At 42.6% G+C, this 20,124-nt stretch overlaps 1 protein-coding gene across 1 annotated transcript in view; it reads right to left on the bottom strand.

The window, feature by feature from the left end:
- itpr2 (inositol 1,4,5-trisphosphate receptor, type 2) overlaps positions 1 to 20,124 on the bottom strand; it is a 61,596-nt gene that overhangs the window by 7,155 nt on the left and 34,317 nt on the right. The window contains exons 38-55 of the mRNA XM_041938531.1: positions 17,965 to 18,085; positions 16,433 to 16,617; positions 16,142 to 16,322; positions 15,226 to 15,479; positions 14,932 to 15,132; positions 14,202 to 14,312; positions 13,908 to 14,003; positions 13,659 to 13,778; positions 11,402 to 11,536; positions 11,080 to 11,272; positions 10,770 to 10,895; positions 8,640 to 8,815; positions 8,387 to 8,551; positions 8,075 to 8,258; positions 6,105 to 6,191; positions 4,903 to 5,024; positions 4,559 to 4,724; positions 4,291 to 4,451 (exon numbers count right to left, since the gene is read on the bottom strand). Of these exons, the coding sequence (XP_041794465.1) occupies positions 4,291 to 4,451; positions 4,559 to 4,724; positions 4,903 to 5,024; positions 6,105 to 6,191; positions 8,075 to 8,258; positions 8,387 to 8,551; positions 8,640 to 8,815; positions 10,770 to 10,895; positions 11,080 to 11,272; positions 11,402 to 11,536; positions 13,659 to 13,778; positions 13,908 to 14,003; positions 14,202 to 14,312; positions 14,932 to 15,132; positions 15,226 to 15,479; positions 16,142 to 16,322; positions 16,433 to 16,617; positions 17,965 to 18,085 (2,784 nt within the window). The remainder of the gene's footprint in view (positions 1 to 4,290; positions 4,452 to 4,558; positions 4,725 to 4,902; positions 5,025 to 6,104; positions 6,192 to 8,074; positions 8,259 to 8,386; positions 8,552 to 8,639; positions 8,816 to 10,769; positions 10,896 to 11,079; positions 11,273 to 11,401; positions 11,537 to 13,658; positions 13,779 to 13,907; positions 14,004 to 14,201; positions 14,313 to 14,931; positions 15,133 to 15,225; positions 15,480 to 16,141; positions 16,323 to 16,432; positions 16,618 to 17,964; positions 18,086 to 20,124) is intronic.

Below are 20,124 nucleotides of genomic sequence, written 5' to 3'. Positions count from 1 at the left end.
TAGTAATGAATGAGTGATCCATTAAAAGATCAACCGAGAACAATTTTGAGCCATTTATTAAGTAAAACCCTTGAACATTTGATGATTACAGTTTTGTTTTGCTCTGTTTTTTTTTTTTTTTTTTTTTTTACACGATTTGCTTGCTTTTCGTCTATTCATACACAATTTCTAATTTCATATCTATGGGTTCTTTCACCGTTGGTCAGAAAAAAGAAGACACTTTAAGAAATTACAATGGGCTGTGATAACTTTTTTTCAGATAGTAAACTGAATTTAATATCATCACAATTAAATGAATTTACTGTGAAATTAGCTGTACCTACAGTGGCACCTATGTAATTTGTTCTATTCTCGCTACACCTCAAGAAAAACCTTACACTTAAAATCATAGACATCACTGCAGCTCACTGCGGTTTGGGCTGTGTCCACAGTAATATACATTATTTACTTCATATGCAGTGCTGTGCACTTGGGTCAGGAATTTAAGCTAAAAATACTGGAGTCCTGGCTGTTGAATGACGTCGCTTGTAAACAACACCCAGCAAGAGTGTCAAGAGATACGGCACAGCACACAGGGAGTGTACCAGATGAATCTGCTTACCACAGTTACACACATGCGCGCGTGCGCGCGCACACACACACACACACACACACACGCATGCACGCAAGCACGCACGCATGCACGCACACGCTGTGTTTCATCACTTTTGGGACATTACATAGACATACATTCATTTCCTGGAGATAAACCTTAACCATAACCATACACACTACTTGCCCAACCTTAACCCTTACAATGAGAGTACTACACGTCCACGTCCACGCCCACACACACACACACACACACACACACACACACACACACAAGCTTCTCTTTTGCAGGAACACCCTGATTGCATTTGCACACACAGTCACATCTGGAGGCTGCCCAGTACGACCACAGTCCACTGCAGTGGTTGGGGTTAAGGGCTTTGCTCAAGGGCACCTTAGTGGTGAAGAGGGAGAAGAGGCAGGTGCTGGCTTTCACTTTCCCCACCCAGATTATCCTTCTGGTCCAGGGATTGAACCGGTTACACACAACATGTCACACGTGTGTCGTAAAGTAAATGAAGGGTTCGTGATGTGTTGGTGACTCTGTGTGTGTGTGTGTGTGTGTGTGTGTGTGTGTGAGAGAGAGAGAGACAGAGAGCAAGAGAGAGAGAGAGAGAGAGAGAGAGAGAGAGAGAGAGAGAGAGAGAGAGAGAGAGAGAGAGAGAGAGAGAGAGAGAGAGGGACAGCAGAGCACGTGCCAGGCAGGGCTGAGCTATTAGCAGGCCACTTGAGATGGGTTATGTAACAGCGTTGTGGCTGCTGCAGTACCTGCTAGGCCTGTAGTCGCTGTCATAATTTTACACACAAACACCCGCACACTGATTCACATACACATGCACAATACACCAGCTGAACAGACACTCAGTGTAACACGATCCCTCTCATTGCCTGGCACCACATCACTCTATCCTATCCAACCAGATGCACTCATGAGATGTGTGTGTGTGTGTGTGTGTGTGGTTGAGGTCATCAGGTTTAAGAACTGCTCCAACATTGAGAGGGGAGGGCAGTACTTTTATTAGTACAGTAGCTTCATGTTGAGTTGTCACCCCAAAACTGGAGCGTAGTAGTGGTGGAGATTTGAATAAAGATGAAACTTAACAGACGGAGGCCTAAACTGCAAACTGCCCCCTCCCCCACCTCCCACCTGCCCTCAAACACACACACTTATCCCTTTTAAACAAGTCAAAGCCTACCCTGAGCTGCGGTGTGGAGAGGACAGGTGGAGCAGACTCCTGCAGAGATCAACATCATGGACTCCTCTACTTTCTAATTCAGCGGTTTTTCCATTGCAGCCTCTGTCACGGCACCTATGCTCTCTCATCTCAAGTGACTTGCTGTGTGTGAGCAGGTTGAGGTGTTGCTTAGAGGGGGACTCAAGCAATTTAGTGTTACACTTCCATAAAGTTCCCAAAGTGTCGCCTTTGTCACATTTTGTCATTTTTTGTCACCTTTTGCACATGGAATAAATACATTCTTTTCAAGTTATTTGTGTCATTTAAGTTGCTTGCGTCCACCAACCAGTCAAGTTGCAGTTTACATGTGTGGACATGTGTGCTTCCAGTGAATCATTTCTAGTGAGAAACATGCTGTCTTCACTTAGCGACTATTATTACAGAGGAGCACAGAGGACTGATAGAGAGCTTCATCACATCGTGCAACAACAATCACCTGAAGCTCAATATAAGCAGAACCAGTGAGTTTGTGGTGGACTACACTGCTTCAAATATGGATGTTGCTGCAAAGAAGCTACAAATTACAAAACACAGATGCAGGAAGATCGACACAATCAGCACACTTTCAAGGTGGGCACCCAATTCAGTATCTGACCAAATGTGAAATATGGTCCCAATCTCCCCTTCTGTTCCTCAGTTATGGCGTTAATCTATGGCCAGTAAAGTGTTTTTGCAGAACATTATGACGTCACAGTGAAGTTGACCTTTTGGGTGTAAAACGTCATCACCTCATCGCTTTATCCTACGAGACATCTGTGTGAGATTTAGTCTAAATTAGCCTTTCAACTCTTCAGCTATGGCCAAAAACATCTTTTGTGAGGTCACAGTGACCTCTGACTACCGAAATCTAATCAGTTCATCCTTGAGTCCAAGTCCTTGAGTTTGTGTCAAATTTGAAGAAATTCCCCTCAAGGTGTTCCTGTTATATCGCGTTCGTGAGACTGGAACAGATGAGCAACCTGAAAATATGCTGCCTCCGGCCACGACTGTCGCTGGCATGGAGGCATAAACAATATTTTTCTTCCAAGCTCATCATGAATGTTTTTTGTAAAGTGTCGCATGTTGACCCTGATGAAGGCCACAAGCCACTCCACGTTAGTCTGACAATGAAGTAATATAAACAAATATTATTACAAGTTTGATTGGGGTTTTGACCCTTCAGGAATTTTTCCCCCTTTTCATGAACCTTGCCTCAGAACCTCAGAATTTACCAACATTTTAAATCAGAATCTTTCGGCTGTGGTTTTGCTTCCGTTCACCACTGTCAATCAAATCTGATCAAACGACACCCACACAGTCTTAATGAAGCTGACTGTCCTCTTAATAAATAGTGACTAACTTTAATTGTTCCCTATTTAGACGTGAATATTTAATGATGCTGAGAAAAACTTAAGATCTGGAAGTAAGTTTTCAGGGGCTTTCAAAATGTTTATACACATCCTGAAGGAATATGTTTTATAAAGCACATTATGTGCCAAATGAGGTGACAAAATGGAAACAAATGTGGTTTTAGCCCTAGTCTGATCCCCCTCTGTGTGTGTTTCTGCTCTGCAGCCTATCAGGAGGTGTTAATATAAATTCCTGACTCATCATTACCTCATCACGTAGCGATACTTTGGCCGGGCATCACAGACCCGACCTGCTGGATGACCTGCTGATGCATATTAATTCAATGTCTGTCACCTGTTTGTTATGCAAATTGTTCATTATAATGCCACCATTTTTATGCCCATCATGGCCAAATGTTAATCACAAAATGTGCCATTGTGCTCCGAGGCTTCATTTGAATCCATTAACCTAACGGTAACACCTTTAGCTGCCCTTACATCCTTCAACTTCTTGTCTGTGTGTCAGTGCAGCAAGTTGGCGCATTGATGATAATAGAGCTGGACTGGGTTTAATTACTATTTAACCACACTGTGTCCCAGCAGGTTAGGAGCTCAGCATAGTGAAGACAACCTGAGCACAGAGACCCATCTCTCTCCAGCAGCGAGGAGGGGGTGGGGGTGGGGGGGATAAATTGGGATGCTTGGCACAGGCCTGGAGGCTCAGTCTCATTTTTTCGATCACTCGTCTGCTGTAGTGGCTCACGCTTGTCTAGCGCACTGTGCAAGCCTGCAAAGTGAGGAAGGCTGCACAACTTTAAGACTCCAACACTGAGACATGAATCACGATGTTGAATGCATGCGTTTCTTTTTCCATATGTTACTGGAATAATAAAATATTTGAGGCTTGGGTGTGTTTATGTATGTGTGCTATCTTAAAAAATAGTGCTGTGCAGTCTCAAATCTTTCCTTTTCCTTTCCTGAAGTATCACATTGTTGTTTAACTTAGAAACACAAAAAATTGGTGATTCAATGTAACTTAAGCTGCAGTACTTTGATGATAGAGCAGCTTTTAAGGTGCAGAGAAGAAACTGCATTACAAACGGTACTGTGTGACTATTTCCTGTGTGTGTACTGACCGCAATCATCTGGGCCACGTAGCTCTCAGGGCCGGTGTACTCGGTCGGATCCTTCACCCTCACCAGAACCAGGAAGTAAAGGTAGTGCCACATGCTGTGTTCGGATTTGATGTGCTCCTCGAAGGACACCGTCTTGTTGTCAAATTTGTCCCTTTCCAGCCCTGCAAGACAATTAGCTCCATTTAATATGACTTTTTCCAAATACACTGTCCTGTCACTTCCCTATCACTCCCATACAGTACTTAATGAACCATAAAGCTGCACGCACCACAGATGAAACAGGTGGTTTTCAGGATCTCCTCCTTCCTTTGTTTCTCACTTCTCAAGTCGGCGAAGGTGTCGATAATGACACCAAAGATGAGGTTAAGAACAATGATGATAACGACGAAGAAGAACAGAAGGTCGTAAACAACTCGGGCTGCAAACAGAGGCTCCTGGATGATCCAGTTGCAGGTAAAATATGGAGAAAATGCATCATTTAACTTTCACCATCACAGTTATTTAATTTTATCAAAAGCAACAGAAGCTGATGCAACACAAATGTCATTCATTCAAGTCCTTACAAACAGAATAAATGAATGGATTAATTTGTTAATTCTGAGGTTGTTTTACCTCTTTGGAGGGTCTCCTGAGAATATCTCCCACACCTCCTCCATTACGTAGTCCCTGGTTCAATACTGTGATTATACACATGAGCAGAGTGTCGCATACCCGCTCTATCCCATCGTCTTTATCTAGAACACACAGGACAACACATGAGAATAGACAAAATAGGGCAGAATGACAAAGATAAACAAAATGTTATTTTGTGACAATACGTAAAAACAGTAAATGTGCAGTTTTGGCTTCTAAATATCAATTTTTCTTCTTAGAGCCAACTGACAGCCAGTAAGAATTCAACATCCAATTAGCCAAGACTGGCCTAACATACATAAGATACAACACTTCTCCACTTCATCACTGTGTTCTCCTCAATTGACAAAATGATCAACTGAATTAAAACATCTGACTTAATTTTTAAAATCAGTAATCTGAATTTAACTGAACTGAATTAAATCTAATTGAACTGTGAGTGTGCAAAAGGTTTCAAGAACGCTCAAGTTCAAGTCAAGGAACTAAAAACCTCTTCATTGTTCAAATACAGCTGACCTAATTCAGAAAAGTATCACTCAGCTGACTTTAAAGAAACCGATTATAAAACACCTCTTCATGGGAACAGCTGACGGTAGTGTGACTACAGATCAAATAGATGCCGTCGACACTCCCTCCACTCCTCAAATGTGAGAATAAAAGGGAAAAAAAATGGAATCTCTATAAACTATGACGAAATGTAATCTATTATTTATATTACGTGTGCATATATACTGTAAATAGGAAATGGCGTGCAGAGCTGCTGAGGACAAAGAGGAGGTGAAGGATGAGATCACGTGCCTGCCCCTATGGTGCAGGTGATCCATGGAGACGCAGGAGAACAAACAGGAGTGTGAGTCACCCCCTCTGCCTCATCAAGTTTCTTTGTGTGCATGCCTCTGTGAGTGTTTGTGTGTGTGTGTGTGTGCACGCCTGTGTGTGTTAGAAACAGCGCATGACTGTGTGCGTGTGTCTCAGTGTGTGCATTTGTGTGTGAGCAACCTTTCAGGAACTGACTACTGCCGTAAAGGTCACATACACACCCACAACCGGCCAAATCACAAAAACTTGTCAACTCAACAGGGGCTTTCATAATGGGCAGGATGTAAAGCAAAACAAAATCAAGTAAAGTAAAATAAAATAAAATCTAATAAAATAAAATTGAATTTAATCCTAAAACTTACCAGGAACAGATTTAGGTGTTGGGACAGGGCAGCTTTCTTTCATACATGTGTTAGGAGCTCCTTTGTCACTAAATAAATCCATTTTTCCTTTACACAGAAAAAAGAGAGAAAATAAGAAAATGTGTGGTTGATTAACGATAAGAGCACTGAGAATTTACAAATGAAAGAAGCTGGTTAAATTGTGCTCTGGCATTAAAACTCCTTCCCGCTCATTCTCATCAGTGCCGGTAAAAGCAAGGAAGATATAGTCAGACATTATGTAAACTGAGGCAGCAGCTGCTGGGTGGGCGGTGATGTGTTGCTGAAAAAACCTGAACAAATCATTTGCACATCGGCGAAGCCCTGAGCAGCAGAGGAGCTGTTCTTGAGTGTGATCGACTCAGGCAGACAGGCAGAAGGAGAACTGCACACCAGGGTCAGAGTGTCACCAAAAGGGCCTCCCTCCCTGACGAGCAGGAGCAGGGTCAGGGCTGGGAGACAAGAGGCAAAGGAAGACGAAGAAGAGGAGTGGAGGGGACAGGGGGGCTGAGGCGGGGCACAGGGGTCACAGCCCCAAGGCGGCAGCGGCGTGGACACGGCGCTCCTCAGCTTTGATAGAGCTTCGGTTGTGGCTCGGCTCACCCCACAGCAAACAGATAGACAGGCGTGAGCCCAGCTGGTTACGTAACCCACCACTGCTCTGCTGTGTCTGCCATGCTCTATTCAGCAAAACACAGGATGGCACGGCCACCAGGTTATGCAACAGGTGCACATGTGCTAGCAGGTTGTCTTCCTGACCATTGGAGCACTGTGCCAGAGCTCATTAACACTCCCACACTCCACGCAATGTTTTCAAAACATGTGTCTGGTTATGTATATACAGTACACTGCACATATTGTACATTTTTTTGTGGAGATTGTATATATGCAAACATTGATTCTGCAGTTTTAATTGGGAAATCATGATCCAAAACGGTTTAAAAATATATCTAATTCAATATGTTGGAGCTAACTTGTGCAGGTGATTCATTCTGAGCCAAAGAATCCTTTTGATTATTGTCCTGACAATCAGAGGATACTGTCAGCAATGTTTAAGTGTCTGATATTAAGTGTATATGGAGCTATTAACTTGCAAGTCTGCCAGTTATCTTTTATTTTGCTTTGAAAATCATTAACTTTTAGGATGTACAATCTTCAGGTTATTAGAGCAGAGAAGAACACACAGACATCACGTAGTTGTTTATGAGAGTACTGTAAAAAAGTGACACTGCAGGACATGTTTTCGTTTAACTGAGGTCAAATTCAGGAGCAGAACAGCCACAGCATACCAGCATGAAGCTTCCAGCACAGATAAAATAACAGCATGGTTTAGATCTGACAGGAAACAACGAGTGAAAGATGAGAGATGACAGGTAAAAAAGGTTCCTATCTGGACTCAAACCAGAACATTGCAATTACATGGGTAGAGTCTTAGAGCGCATGGACACCAGGACGCAACGTCAATGACAAGACTTTTATTTCGTCAAGATAGGAGCTACACCTCAGGTACAACCTACTTTACACTGCAGAAACTGTTCAAGACAGAGCGCCTCCACATGACTCTGCAGTAGTCACGGGTATTTACTGATGGACATGCTAGTTTTCACCACTTTTCCAGCGTGATGATGACGCAAGTCGAAGTTTGTTGGCGAGTAAATAATCCCTGATATCAGAAAGAACTCAGTCAACTGGTCACACTCCATTTCCATCTGATTAACATCATCTCATAAAACAGTAACCACTGTAACATTGTCACTGGCCTCCATGTTGCTTTCTACTGTTCCCTGATTTCCAGCTTGTTAGTGACGTCCAACGTGACACACCAGAAATAAAAGGCAAACTCACCTACTGCCAGTGGAAAAGGAGTCAATCAGCATTTTGAGCAGCATATATGTGCTAAGTTTGATGTGAAAGTGGTATAAGAGTATTTTAAAAGTTTAAAAAGTTCTGACCTGGTGCGGAAAGGCGGTCCACCTCCATGCGGAAGTCGTCCTTGAGGAAGAGGAAGCCGATGATGGAGAAGAAGTAGACGAGAAAGATGGCCAGGACAGCTGTCAGAATTATAGAGCGGCCATTCCTCGTCACACTCTTGATCACGTTGAGCAGTGTCTCCTCTCGGATTACCAGATCGAACAACTGTGGTGGGAGATCAGCATCAGCTGGTCATCAGCGCCATGATTCATGCAGAGCGTTTACCTCTGAAGTGCTGCGCTGTTCAATCGGCCGCAGTGTAGTGGAAGTGGAACGTGTGAAAGGTTTCTTACCAAAAAGCTGTAGAAGAACTCGTGCACAAAGAGGCCCAGGACACAGATGATGGCATAGCTCAAGTGGTAAATGAAGAGCATGTCCATAACAACGGCTTGGTAGCCTCGAGTGAACGTCCCCTGGTTGCCCACAAAACTTACGAGAAAGACGATCTTGTTGAACAGCTGAAAGACAAGAAAACAAGAATAAAAGAAGATAAGAAGAAGTCAAGAGCGGACATGTCCCCCGACAACACTGGGTCACATCACTTACGTTGACAGTGCCCAGCAACAACAGGGCAGGACCGAGGCCCATAGTGTAGATAGCACGCAGAATGAGGGAGACCAGGAAGAACAGGATGCCCCACGGCTTGGGTAAGACAGGAAGCAACGCAGTGAACACCCCCAGTGCCACCCATAGTAAGATGTTCCAGAACGGGGACAAGGTACCTGGACAGGAGAATAAAGCATCAATCAAGGGACCACACGTCATTGCTCTTGTGGTATTTCTCTAATGAATTATTCACCTGAGCTAAGAGCATAACGTAGCACCACACAGTCAGAGGCAACACTTTAAAATACAAACAGCGGTCTGTAGGGACCATCCACTTCTTCTTCAGGTCGCACTGTAAACCACTGCGGTGAGGCTCACGATAGGAAACTGCGGTGCTCTGATCATTTATTGATGAAAGAGGCTTTCAGGAAAAACCTAAACACTCATCAGTAAGGAAAAGGAACCGCAAATATGTTCACGTTCCAGCGAAGCCATTTGATCACACTATGACACAGCAACAAAACTCACATCTGCAAAAGATAATAAGCAGATATTTGTACTGTTTTCAACTGAGTGTATGTCAGAAAGGGTTAGCAAGTTATCACATTTTGATTTATTTATGTTTTTTGGAATCTGGGTCTGGACTGTAAAGAGTGGAGGAGAAGGAAAAAGTGATGGAAACACAGTTAACCTGACCGTATAGGCCTCAGGGTGGAGTTGGGTAAAGCTACGCAGGGATTTAAACGAGGTCAACTATCTCAACATACCAAGAAAGATGACTAAAGTACAAGTTGTTCCACCTCAACAGGTGCAACTAAAGTCTGATGGAGACTTCAATGAAGCACATTTTACACAAGCATACACTGTCCTGAAGTCTAATCAGGTAAAGCAGTGAAAACAGGTGTGTGGGTGGATCACAGGTGTGTAGGGCCTTTAAATAACTATAACCTCAGGTGACACTGGGTGGCTGTTCAAATGGGAACACAGTGAAATGAAGTGCAGAAAAACAAGAGGGCTTTTATCAGCAGACATTTGACTTGTCATGGCAGGAAAAGCTCAGGTGTTACTAATAACATTAACAATGGCTCCGTTCTATTTAAACGTCCAAGTAAGTCATGACAGAGAGCCAGCATGCACAACAACAGGACCCTGCAACTGAAGCAGCTGAGTGGAATTCAGCCATCTTTGATTTTATTATTCACACCTGTGCTTTTCATAATGTCACAGCAAATTTGGGGCAGTGTCATTTCATAGTTTTAATAGTTGATACTTTTTAAATTATTCATTGCAGCAACCGGCAATTAGCTTTGGCCATTGAGCACTTTTATCATCACAGCCATTTGTTTGACTGTTTTAATTTGCTCTGAAATAAAATAAAGTTGCCGGCATGGATTCTTTGGAACGTAAGAAAGTAGCAGCATCTCCACATTTCTGCTTGTTGGTTGAATAATACTGACAATTAGCTGTGCTTACACTTGAATTAATGAGATAAGGCGCTGTTCAATTAAAATTAAGTGGTACTATTTTCCATCTGTGACTTCTTTGTTAAGTTTAGTAAATCAACAACACTGTCCACAGTGTGACCCATCAAACAACAAAGGCTTGGTTATTGGCCTCCACATTATTGGATGGTAAATTTTAAGTCTAATTGGAATTTAAATTGGCTTAACATTTATACTCTTATATCCACAGTAGATTTCTGAAACATGTCCTACAGCCCAGATGAAGCTCAATGAAGGAAAGTTCCAGATTTTACTGGGAAGTCAAATAATATTAGTGGACGTCCCTTCATCAGCATGAAACAAATTCAGAGAAGCTCCAGCTCTAACAAGGGCTGCAACTAACAATAGTTATCATTATTGATTAATCTGCTCATTATTTTTACATTGTTTAGTCTATAAAGTCTTCAAATTGCTTCTTTTGTCCAACGAACAGTCAAAAACCAAAAGACTCTTCATTTATTATTGTAAATGACAGAGAAGAACAGCGATTCTTTAGCATTTGTGTGCTTTAGCATCACCACATGACCAGGACTGGTTTGATCTGTGCACACATCTGTCAGTCAGTCTTAAGTTAACACATTAAACCGATCATTTGTAGCAGTAAAAACAAACAAACAAAGATTCTCACCCTCATCTCCATCATCACCAAAGGGGTAGAATACAGCCACCACGATGTTGACCAGGCAGGCCAGGTAGAAGGAGATGCTCCCCCAAAGAGAGATGTGGCGTGAGAACCAGAACAGAGCTTTATTTTCTGCACAAACACAACAGCGTAAGCACACTCAGCACAGGCACACAAAGTCTCTGCAGGCCCTTCAATTTATTCTGGAATAACAATAACCACCCTGGGTGATAATCATGATTTGCCATCCTGTACCCTGCTTCTGCTGCCACCATCATTATTTTCCAAGAGCTTTATTCAGAACATGAAGACTTACTGCGGATCTTCTTCTGCCACCTCATCTCATTGTAGAGGTTGTCAAACTGCTGGAAGAAGTCGTTAACCTTGCTGCCCTGGTCGTCTCTCTCGGTAGTGGTGAACACACGCACCTTGGACTCCATAGTGAGGTACTCACAGATGTTGGGGACTGGGAACACGATCTGCTCCATGGTACGATCATGACGTACAATCTGGCAGACAGAGATACTGTAAATCCTCATGACAGGTTAACAGTTGCATGTTTTTTTTAAGGAGAAATAGGAAAAAAAGATTTGTAAGAGATTCAGAGGATAAGTGAACAAAGTGATAATGAGGCATACCTCTATCTGAGCGGTGTGGTTGGCATAGTAATGAAGGGCATCGTCCTTCTCGTTGTCGGGGTCCACCCCTGACCCCAAACCCAGCCCCGACCCTGGCCTCAAGTTCTGCTGCAGAATCTTACTGTGTCGGGCCAGCTGGGATCAAAAAGAGACTTAATTTAATAAACTTACACGGGAGAAAATAATGGAGAAATGAACATACTCCCTCAGAGGACACGTTTAGACATACATGCATTTAGAGTGAGCTGGTCAAGGCAGAGGGAGAACGTTACACTCCAAAGACAACATTTTACATGAAGACAATTATGTAACCACAACGTCATTCCTTCCAGTTCTGTGTATATAGTTTTGTACGGTAATATCAGGTGCTTAGCAAACAGTTGCATATTTACACATCCAGCAGTTACAGAGCATCATAATCATTCATGGATTTGTGTTTCTGGCTGCCTTGATGCTCTTTTAGCTCTGTTTTGGTCTCTATCAACTCCTGAGGGAAATACCTGGCTCTTTAAGCTGCTAAATGCTCCACTATGTTCACCAGTTAGTCGCGAACTGTGTCTGTCTGCCGTTTGTTTCTGGGCAGGTAGAGTATAACCACTGTCTGCTGCAGCCAAAAATGACATTATGAGAGCAGTGAGAGTGATCCACAACAAGTTGTGGGCCAGATTTTCTAAACAATAAGCTGAAAGTCGCTATAAAGCTCCATTAAGCTTTGATGTTTAGCTCACAGTCCTTTCTTGTCTTGTTTCCCTTTATCATTTTGCAGGTAGGATAATCTCCTACTTAAGTCAAAAATTCAGAAGGCTTTATTCTTTCCTTCTTTTCTGCTTCTGTATGTAACTGAAAAAAGTTTGCCTTAAATATGCGTCACAGTAATGCATCAGGAAATGATAAAGGACAACAATCACAACAGTGATGGCTGTCGTGTAACAGCAGAATGTAATGGACACTGTGCCGTGAGGTTTGAAATGTTTTTTTCCTTCTACTGTTTTCAATTTACTTGTTCCTATTGAATAAAAACGGCAAAATAGGGAAACAAATATGGAGTTTCTGTAATTCTCTTTCTGTAAACCCCAGGCCACTAAAACAAATATAGTATGTACAGGGGTTTATTTCTGCATTTTTATGATCTACTGTTAATCACACTTTTTTTATTTACTCACTCGTTATTTATTTCTTATCTCACACACTAATTACAATGTGTGGCAACTGCCCTGAATAGCAAACACCGGATTATATCTTCAATAAGATGCTTGATAAGCTCATGTCTAAAATTGTCTGTCATCAGTGGACATATGTGTGTGTGTGTGTGTGGGTTTTCACTTTCTTAGGTCAGAAAGAATAAGAAAAACCCCTAAACCAACAGTCGAATAGTCAAAACAGAAAAAACCCTTCCTTGTCATGATGAAACTGGTCTGTTGAGTCGGTTGGTTGGACAGAAATACCCTGTTTGACACTCGCCTTTACAGAGGCAGAAGTGAAAACCTGCTAGACTCAGTCTGCCTTCACCAACTGACATAAACTGTAGACACTGGAACAACCCCTCCCCCCAAGCCCCCCGACACACACACACACACACACACACACACACACACACACACACACACACACACACACACACAAACACACACGCACACACACACACACACACACACACACACACACACACAACTTCTTCTTCTGGCAAACACTTCTTTTCTGTTAATACCCTGCACCAGGCAAACCACATTTGTTTAGTAACATGGTGAGTACTGCCTGCTTCACTGAACACCTACGTCTGCAGAACCAGTGTCACATCCTGAGAGCTAATTTTAGAAAAGTAACCAGCTCATAGAAGAGCAGTCTTCCATCATTTAGCACAGCGGACACACTCAGACAGGAGCATGCAAGTGGACACACACGCACACACACACACACACACACACACTTTGCTTACTACTCGGTCACTTTCGAGACCTTACACAGATTTACATTCATTTCCTGTGGACTTACCCTAACCCTACCCCTAACCTCTGACCCAGAAATCAAGCTTTCCTCAACTGGAACGGGGCAAACTAATTGGGGACGGCTTTTGCAAGAGATCTGGTCCCCAATTGCACAAGCTGTCCCCAATTAGTCTGAAATGTGTCCCCTAATGTATGTTATGTCAGAAAGACACAAACAAGTTTGTTCATCTTTCTTTGTTAGGACACTGCACTGACTTCCATTCATTGTGGACTAACCCTAATCCAAACCAATGCTCAGGCATTTTTATTACCTGGTGTGCCAGGATGTAAATGTTGTGTCCAACGTCCCTGGGCTTGATCTTGTCTCCAACGCTGTCCTCATCCTCCTCGCTCTCCAGACCCTGGGCGTAGGCTTCCTTCATTACATCCACCTGATGCACAAAAGTGATGAAAGGTTACTGCTACTTAGAGTGTCTTCACTTGAAAACAGATTTTCCATGGGACCAAGCTCTACGTGTTTGTGTGTGTGTGTGTGTGTGTGCATGCTGACACACACTTACCAGTTCGGTGGGTCTCATCTTGTAGAGAATTTTCTCTGCGTTCTCGCTGTCATGGCGGCTCTCCATGATGGCCAATAGGAGCTTGGAGGCATTGTTCTGCAACACAAGGCTTCACCAATGAGCTTTCACAAAAATACAAATACAGAGCAGAGGTATTCTGGATTTAATGACTTGACGAATACATTTTTTTTTAGCAGAATCAGTGACATTTTATATTAAGCTACATATAGTCACTGTGTCAGTGACTGGAGAGCAGGCAGCCTCTCAGCGCTTTCATAGACACCTGCTGCTCACCTTTAGCTCCAGCACCAGGTCCAGCCGATGCTTCCCCAGGGGGTTGATGGAGTTGACAATCAGTGCTATAATAATATCAATGCCATTTGACTCATGCTTGGCTATACAGGTCTGGAAAAAAAAGAGGGGTGCATAAGACAACAAGAAAAATCTGAGAAATCACGCAAACACACAGAAAGGAAAAAGTAAACATGGTGATAATATGTAACATCAAAGCACAGCTGATACTGAAACATGAGTGCTGTGTATATTAATGATTTGTGACAGCTCGTTGTGTTTAGGAAATACCAGCCGATATATCTGTGCTCAAAGATGATTCATACGAGTTTTTAAAAGTCAGTTTAAATGGCCTATTTTTCCACCGTAATGCTTGCTAAGTGTTTTCGTCATAGGTCAAGAATATAAGATTAAAATTTCTGACGTTCACTATGATTGACTGTCAATCTCAAGTACATTTTAAGTCTGTGCAAGTTGATTTTGACGTACTGACATGCAAACAGAGGCCTTCCTAGAAAGAAGGGAGTCGACATAGATACTTACAGATTGGCAGTAATCCTGAACACATACACACTCTGCACTGTAGTAACAGGCTACAACATTCAAAACTGCCAGAAGGCTCTTTTCCTATAGAGTGTACATCCTTTGAGTTGAGGACAAGACTCAATACAAGCTATATTATCAATGCAGCATTAACTGTCTAAACTAAACCTGCCGTCGACTCTAAACTAACCTGGTTTTCATGGCAGGGTCCCTGGCAGTACTCTGTGATGGTTTCCAGGGTTTGGCGAACCAGGTCCACATTACTCTCATTTATATAGAGGCCCAGCAGGCCGAGGCCTCCAGTGGTGCTTCCACAAATACAGTCCAAGAACTGAAGGGTCTCACACACCAGATTGTAGTTTGTCTTGTTGTTCTGATTGCGCAGAAAGTTCTAGATTGGGCGTCAGACAAGCAACAGTGAATTTAACAGCAGCTGAACTACAAGCTTCTCACTGACAATCACAAAAAAAAGGGGGGGCAGTACCTGCAGGTCTGAATTGTGGTTCTCACAGAGCAGCTGGAGGTAACGTAGGATTGGTTTCATGATGGTGATGGCCGGGCTCATCTGAGTTTCTTCTAAAGCCTCCTCGGCCCCGACAATCTCGCTGTTCTGGCCGAGGCCTTCAAGGTCGGGATCCAGCTCCTTTCTGAAGGCACAGAAGGCCTTTGAGGTCACTGAGGAGGCCTCTTTCAGCTGCCCTCGCATGTCTTCCCTTATATGAAGCCCTGAGTCTTTCCCTAGAGCAGGTATAAAAAGATATATATAAAAAACACGATTCACTGTTTAATTATAGGACAGAACAGTGACATTTGGCAGAAGGTGGGTGTTTGTAAATGGATGGAGGAAGCAGGTTCGCCTGAGACATGTGAAAGGTTAGCGTGATCAATGGCAGCCTGGACCATGACATTCTAACCATTAAAAACGAAATTCAGAGACCCCCCTCGATGAGCAGGCAACTATTGAGTGGGGTTCCGTAGCATGAAAGTACCCGATCTTGATACAATGGCCTTTTGATAGGCTTGTGATGTGGGCGTCACATGGCCTCTGACATGTGACTGCAGGAACTGGGAACAACAGTCTGCACAGAGGTCAGCAGAGCGACAAAGATCATTCTGGATTTATCCTCCACTATTGTTTAAACTCTGTGCCGAGCTGAAGTTGACGACCACACATACTGGAAAAGCATTAAGGTTTTCAAGTTTATATTTGAGCCTATTTTCATTCAGTCCAGGCCTGTTTCTATGGAAATGCCCGGCTGTGCTCAGGACATGACCCCGTGAGCTTGCTGTCTTAATATAAACCTTACTTACTTACCTTCAGCTTTGTTTTTGACATTGTTCAGACAGCAGAGATGCTTTTACGAGGAGTGTGTTGGTTATAATTCACTACTTGACTGTACCTTTCTTGAACCTGATGGTACTGATGTCACTGTCATCATCCCTTTTTCTGCAGCTGAGCTCAAACATGTTGACGGACACGGTGGCTCGGATCTCTTGCTGGGCCAAACGCATGCGGTCATAGAAAACCTTGAAGAACCTCTCAGACTTCTTCTGCTTGTACAGTTGGTTATAGAAGGAGTTCTGGGTGGGAGGCAGAGTGGTTATCAACATAAATCCAAACCGGTGTGTGTGGGAGGTATAGCTGATCAATGGGCACAGAAATAAAGGATGTGAGAGTCTGTGTCGCCCACCTGTATCTGTGTGTTTCCGCCCTGGAGAAGGGCAATGCCCAGCAGGATGCTCTCCTCAAACACCCGGTCGTTCTTCGTGTTGACGATGAGGTCAATCACCAGCTCTGATGCCCCAACATTGTCTAAGAGACACTGGATCTCCACTATACTGTTGCCAGGCTTGTCAGAGTCAAGCATAGGACAACCTGCAGACATTGAATAACAACATTTAACATGACTTCTGACTGCTGATCATATTTCACGACTGTTTGGACATAAATACTGTCTGGGATGCTGTGTAAAACATAAATAAAACAGAATTGTCTAATTATTTTTTGGCAAATACTCAGTTGACAACAGTACAAAGACAATATATTTACTGTTGACCTCATCAGTTTCATTGATTTCTGTAAATTTCTGCTTATTCTGAATTTGATACAGCAACACATTTCAAACAAGTTGGGACAGGAGCAACAACAGACTGGGAAAGTTGTGGAATGATCCAAAAACACCTGTTTGGAACATTCCACAGGTAAACAGGTTCATTGGTAACATGTGATAGTATCATGATTGATGATGACTGACTCCTGCCATGACAAGTCAAATGTCTGCTGAGAAAAGCCCTCTTGTTTTTCTGCACTTCATTTCACTGTGTTCCCATTTGAACAGCCACCCAGTGTCACCTGAGGTTATAGTTATTTAAAGGCCCTACACACCTGTGATCCACCCACACACCTGTTTTCACTGCTTTACCTGATTAGACTTCAGGACAGTGTATGCTTGTGTAAAATGTGCTTCATTGAAATCTCCATCAGACTTTAGTTGCACCTGTTGAGGTGGAACAACTTGTACTTTAGTCATCTTTCTTGGTATGTTGAGATAGTTGACCTCGTTTAAATCCCTGCGTAGCTTTACCCAACTCCACCCTGAGGCCTATACGGTCAGGTTAACTGTGTTTCCATCACTTTTTCCTTCTAGTCCAGACCCAGATTCCAAAAAATATAAATAAACCAAAATGTCATTGATTTTTGTAAATTTATGCTTATTCTGAATTTGATGCAGCAACACATTTCTCACAAGTTGGGACAGGAGCAACAGCAGACTTGGCTAGGTAAACAGGTTGATCGGTAGCAGGTGATAGTATCATGATTGGGTATCAGGGGAATCCACAAAAAGGCTCAATCCTTCACAAGCAAGGATGGCGGGAGGTTCACCACTTTGTGAGCACATGATTATAAAGGATGTTACTACATGGGCTCAGGAACACATCATAAAACTTTTGTCAGTAAACAGTTTGTTTGCAAATGATTTCAGTCTGTTTTCATGTACTTTTTACATAGCGTCCCAACTTTTTTGGAATCAGGGTTGTACATGTGTTTAAATATATTTATGTGTTGCTTAAGGAATCGTTTTAGCTAGATTCAAAGTCTGCCAGCAAATGTCAAGCAGCCCTTCTCCTAAGAAGCAGAGTGCTGTCATGTTAGCTGCTGTTGTTTCCTCTGCAGTGAGTAGTTATCGCAGTGTCTTCTGGGTTTATTTGGGGTTCTCAGTACCTCCGGATGACGGCTTGACAAAGCCGCCAGATGAGCTGTTTCCACTCCCAAGCTCTGACTTGGAGAGAAGCTTTTGATTTCCAAAGTAGCGTGTGAGTAGAATCTTTCTCAACTCGTTTCCCTGTAGAGACAGAAATCAGGATGTTAAATCCATATCACAGTCTGAGAGAGTAGCAGCCACAGACTAGGAAATTCACATTTTAACACATTTTGAAAAAGTAGTGTTTTGTGAGCCACAACCATAAAAATAACACCAAAATGAAGGCCAAGTTAACAAATGTCCCATCCAAGAGAACATCTGTGGAGTGGTGTATTCACTGGAATGAAATCCACCCAATCATTCAAGCAAGAGGGCTGAGCAGATTTCATTTTACACCTAATAGGAATGATCACTGTCATCCCATGATGCATTTCTCTCTTGATGGGAGCGGTGGCTTCCAGGATGACAATGCTCTTATCAACAAAGGAATTGGAGCCTCTTATAGTGACAATAATAGTGTTGTTCAATAACGAGATCAGAACTGAGCATTTATGAAAGATTCGGAGATGGCAGCCAAGAGAGAAAAAACAGCTAAGCTAACCTCTTTTCATCTTAGGTTTTTTTAATTAGCGATAGTCTTTTCTGAAATCTATTATATTGATGTGTGTGTCTTGAACATAAGACCATTGCATGAACGTTTGACATCAACTCACACATATTTTGGGTGGGCAAAGTCGAGGAAATAACAAAAAAAAAAACTCATACGTCATGTGATAAAAGGAGGCTGCATGTGGTCGTTTGTGCACACCGTTTTATGTTTCTGCACGAAACAATGCATTACACAACACCAGCTTGCTTCTAGGTACACATTCATCCAAAGACTATATTTATTTTCTCACTATCCAACATCTCTGCGCGTCACTTGTGACATTTGATGCAGACAAGTAGAAATGAGATTTAAGGATTCATGGAGATAATCTCCCAGCGGTGGTTGTGTAATCGAAGTGCGAGACTGATTGACAGGTGGATGACTTGCATTGTGCTCGTCACCACCTATATGTTTATTGTGCGACAGGAGGGAGCGAAGGATGGGCGGATGGATGGATAGCATACAAAGAATGTACAGACAGTAAGGGCGGTCAGCATCAGTCTCTATGGAAACCTAACACCTCAAAATGGCCTTGACACATCACCACCATCAGTATTGATCAACAGAGTGGAGGGATATAGACAAAGATTGATTGAAGGGTGAAGCAAAAGGATGAATGCACTGTAGTGAGACACTTGTGGTTTCTATGGAAACGTTTTAGTCGGACAACCCTGGGATCCCCTTGGATACAGGTGGCGGCCAAAACAACAGAAACATTCTGCTGAGAAAGAAAAGTTTGTTCTGTGTTGGTACTCAGATGTTGATCCAACTCCATGACCATGGTTTAAACTGCGGTTTTTAGTGCTTTACTGCACTTTGTCGATTATTCGCTAAGACAAAATGTTGGCAAATTGTCAACAATATTAATTAAGTGACAAATTATATGGTCATTTACTTATTTATCAACACCTTCTGGCTCTGAATCCGCAAACTATGTGCTGCTTTTCTCTCTTTTTTGCATCATTGTAAATGATGAGTTTTGGACTACTGCTCAGACAAAACAAGAAATCCAAAGATATCAAAAGATTATCTATTAATAAAGAAATCCATTGTTCCTCTCTGTTAATACAGTCTTCCTGTGTCTGGGCATGCACTGTCACACGTTTTAAACCTCTTCCCTTTATTGCATTACATAATTTTGCAGTGTTTGCGACTGATGCACCAACAATTATCTGGCCCCTCTGTCCCTCTGCAAGTTCCCTTATTGTGATTGTCACACCTCTATTAAAGCTGACACATACTGCTAATTGGTATTCAGCAATATATGACTCATTTGTGTGTAGCTGCCTTAGCAAGCGTTATTTACAGTAGCCGCTGCTTACAGTAAATTTCTGGTGCATTGCAAGCTTTGCAAAACTGTGATGTGGAAGAGGAAAAAGTCTGAAACTGGACACAGAAACTGAATTATTCAAGAAAAATGCTGGTCACTATTGATGGTGTATTTTCAACAACACTCCAAACTGCTCCCTACGAAAAAAGACTTGATCAATACTTTGACAGTGAGAGATCAGACAAACGAGGCACCTCTGTG

This window comes from Chelmon rostratus, chromosome 6 (genome assembly GCF_017976325.1).
Source record: "Chelmon rostratus isolate fCheRos1 chromosome 6, fCheRos1.pri, whole genome shotgun sequence".
NCBI classification, from domain to species: domain Eukaryota; kingdom Metazoa; phylum Chordata; class Actinopteri; order Chaetodontiformes; family Chaetodontidae; genus Chelmon; species Chelmon rostratus.
This window is presented reverse-complemented; position numbering and strand designations above follow the sequence as displayed.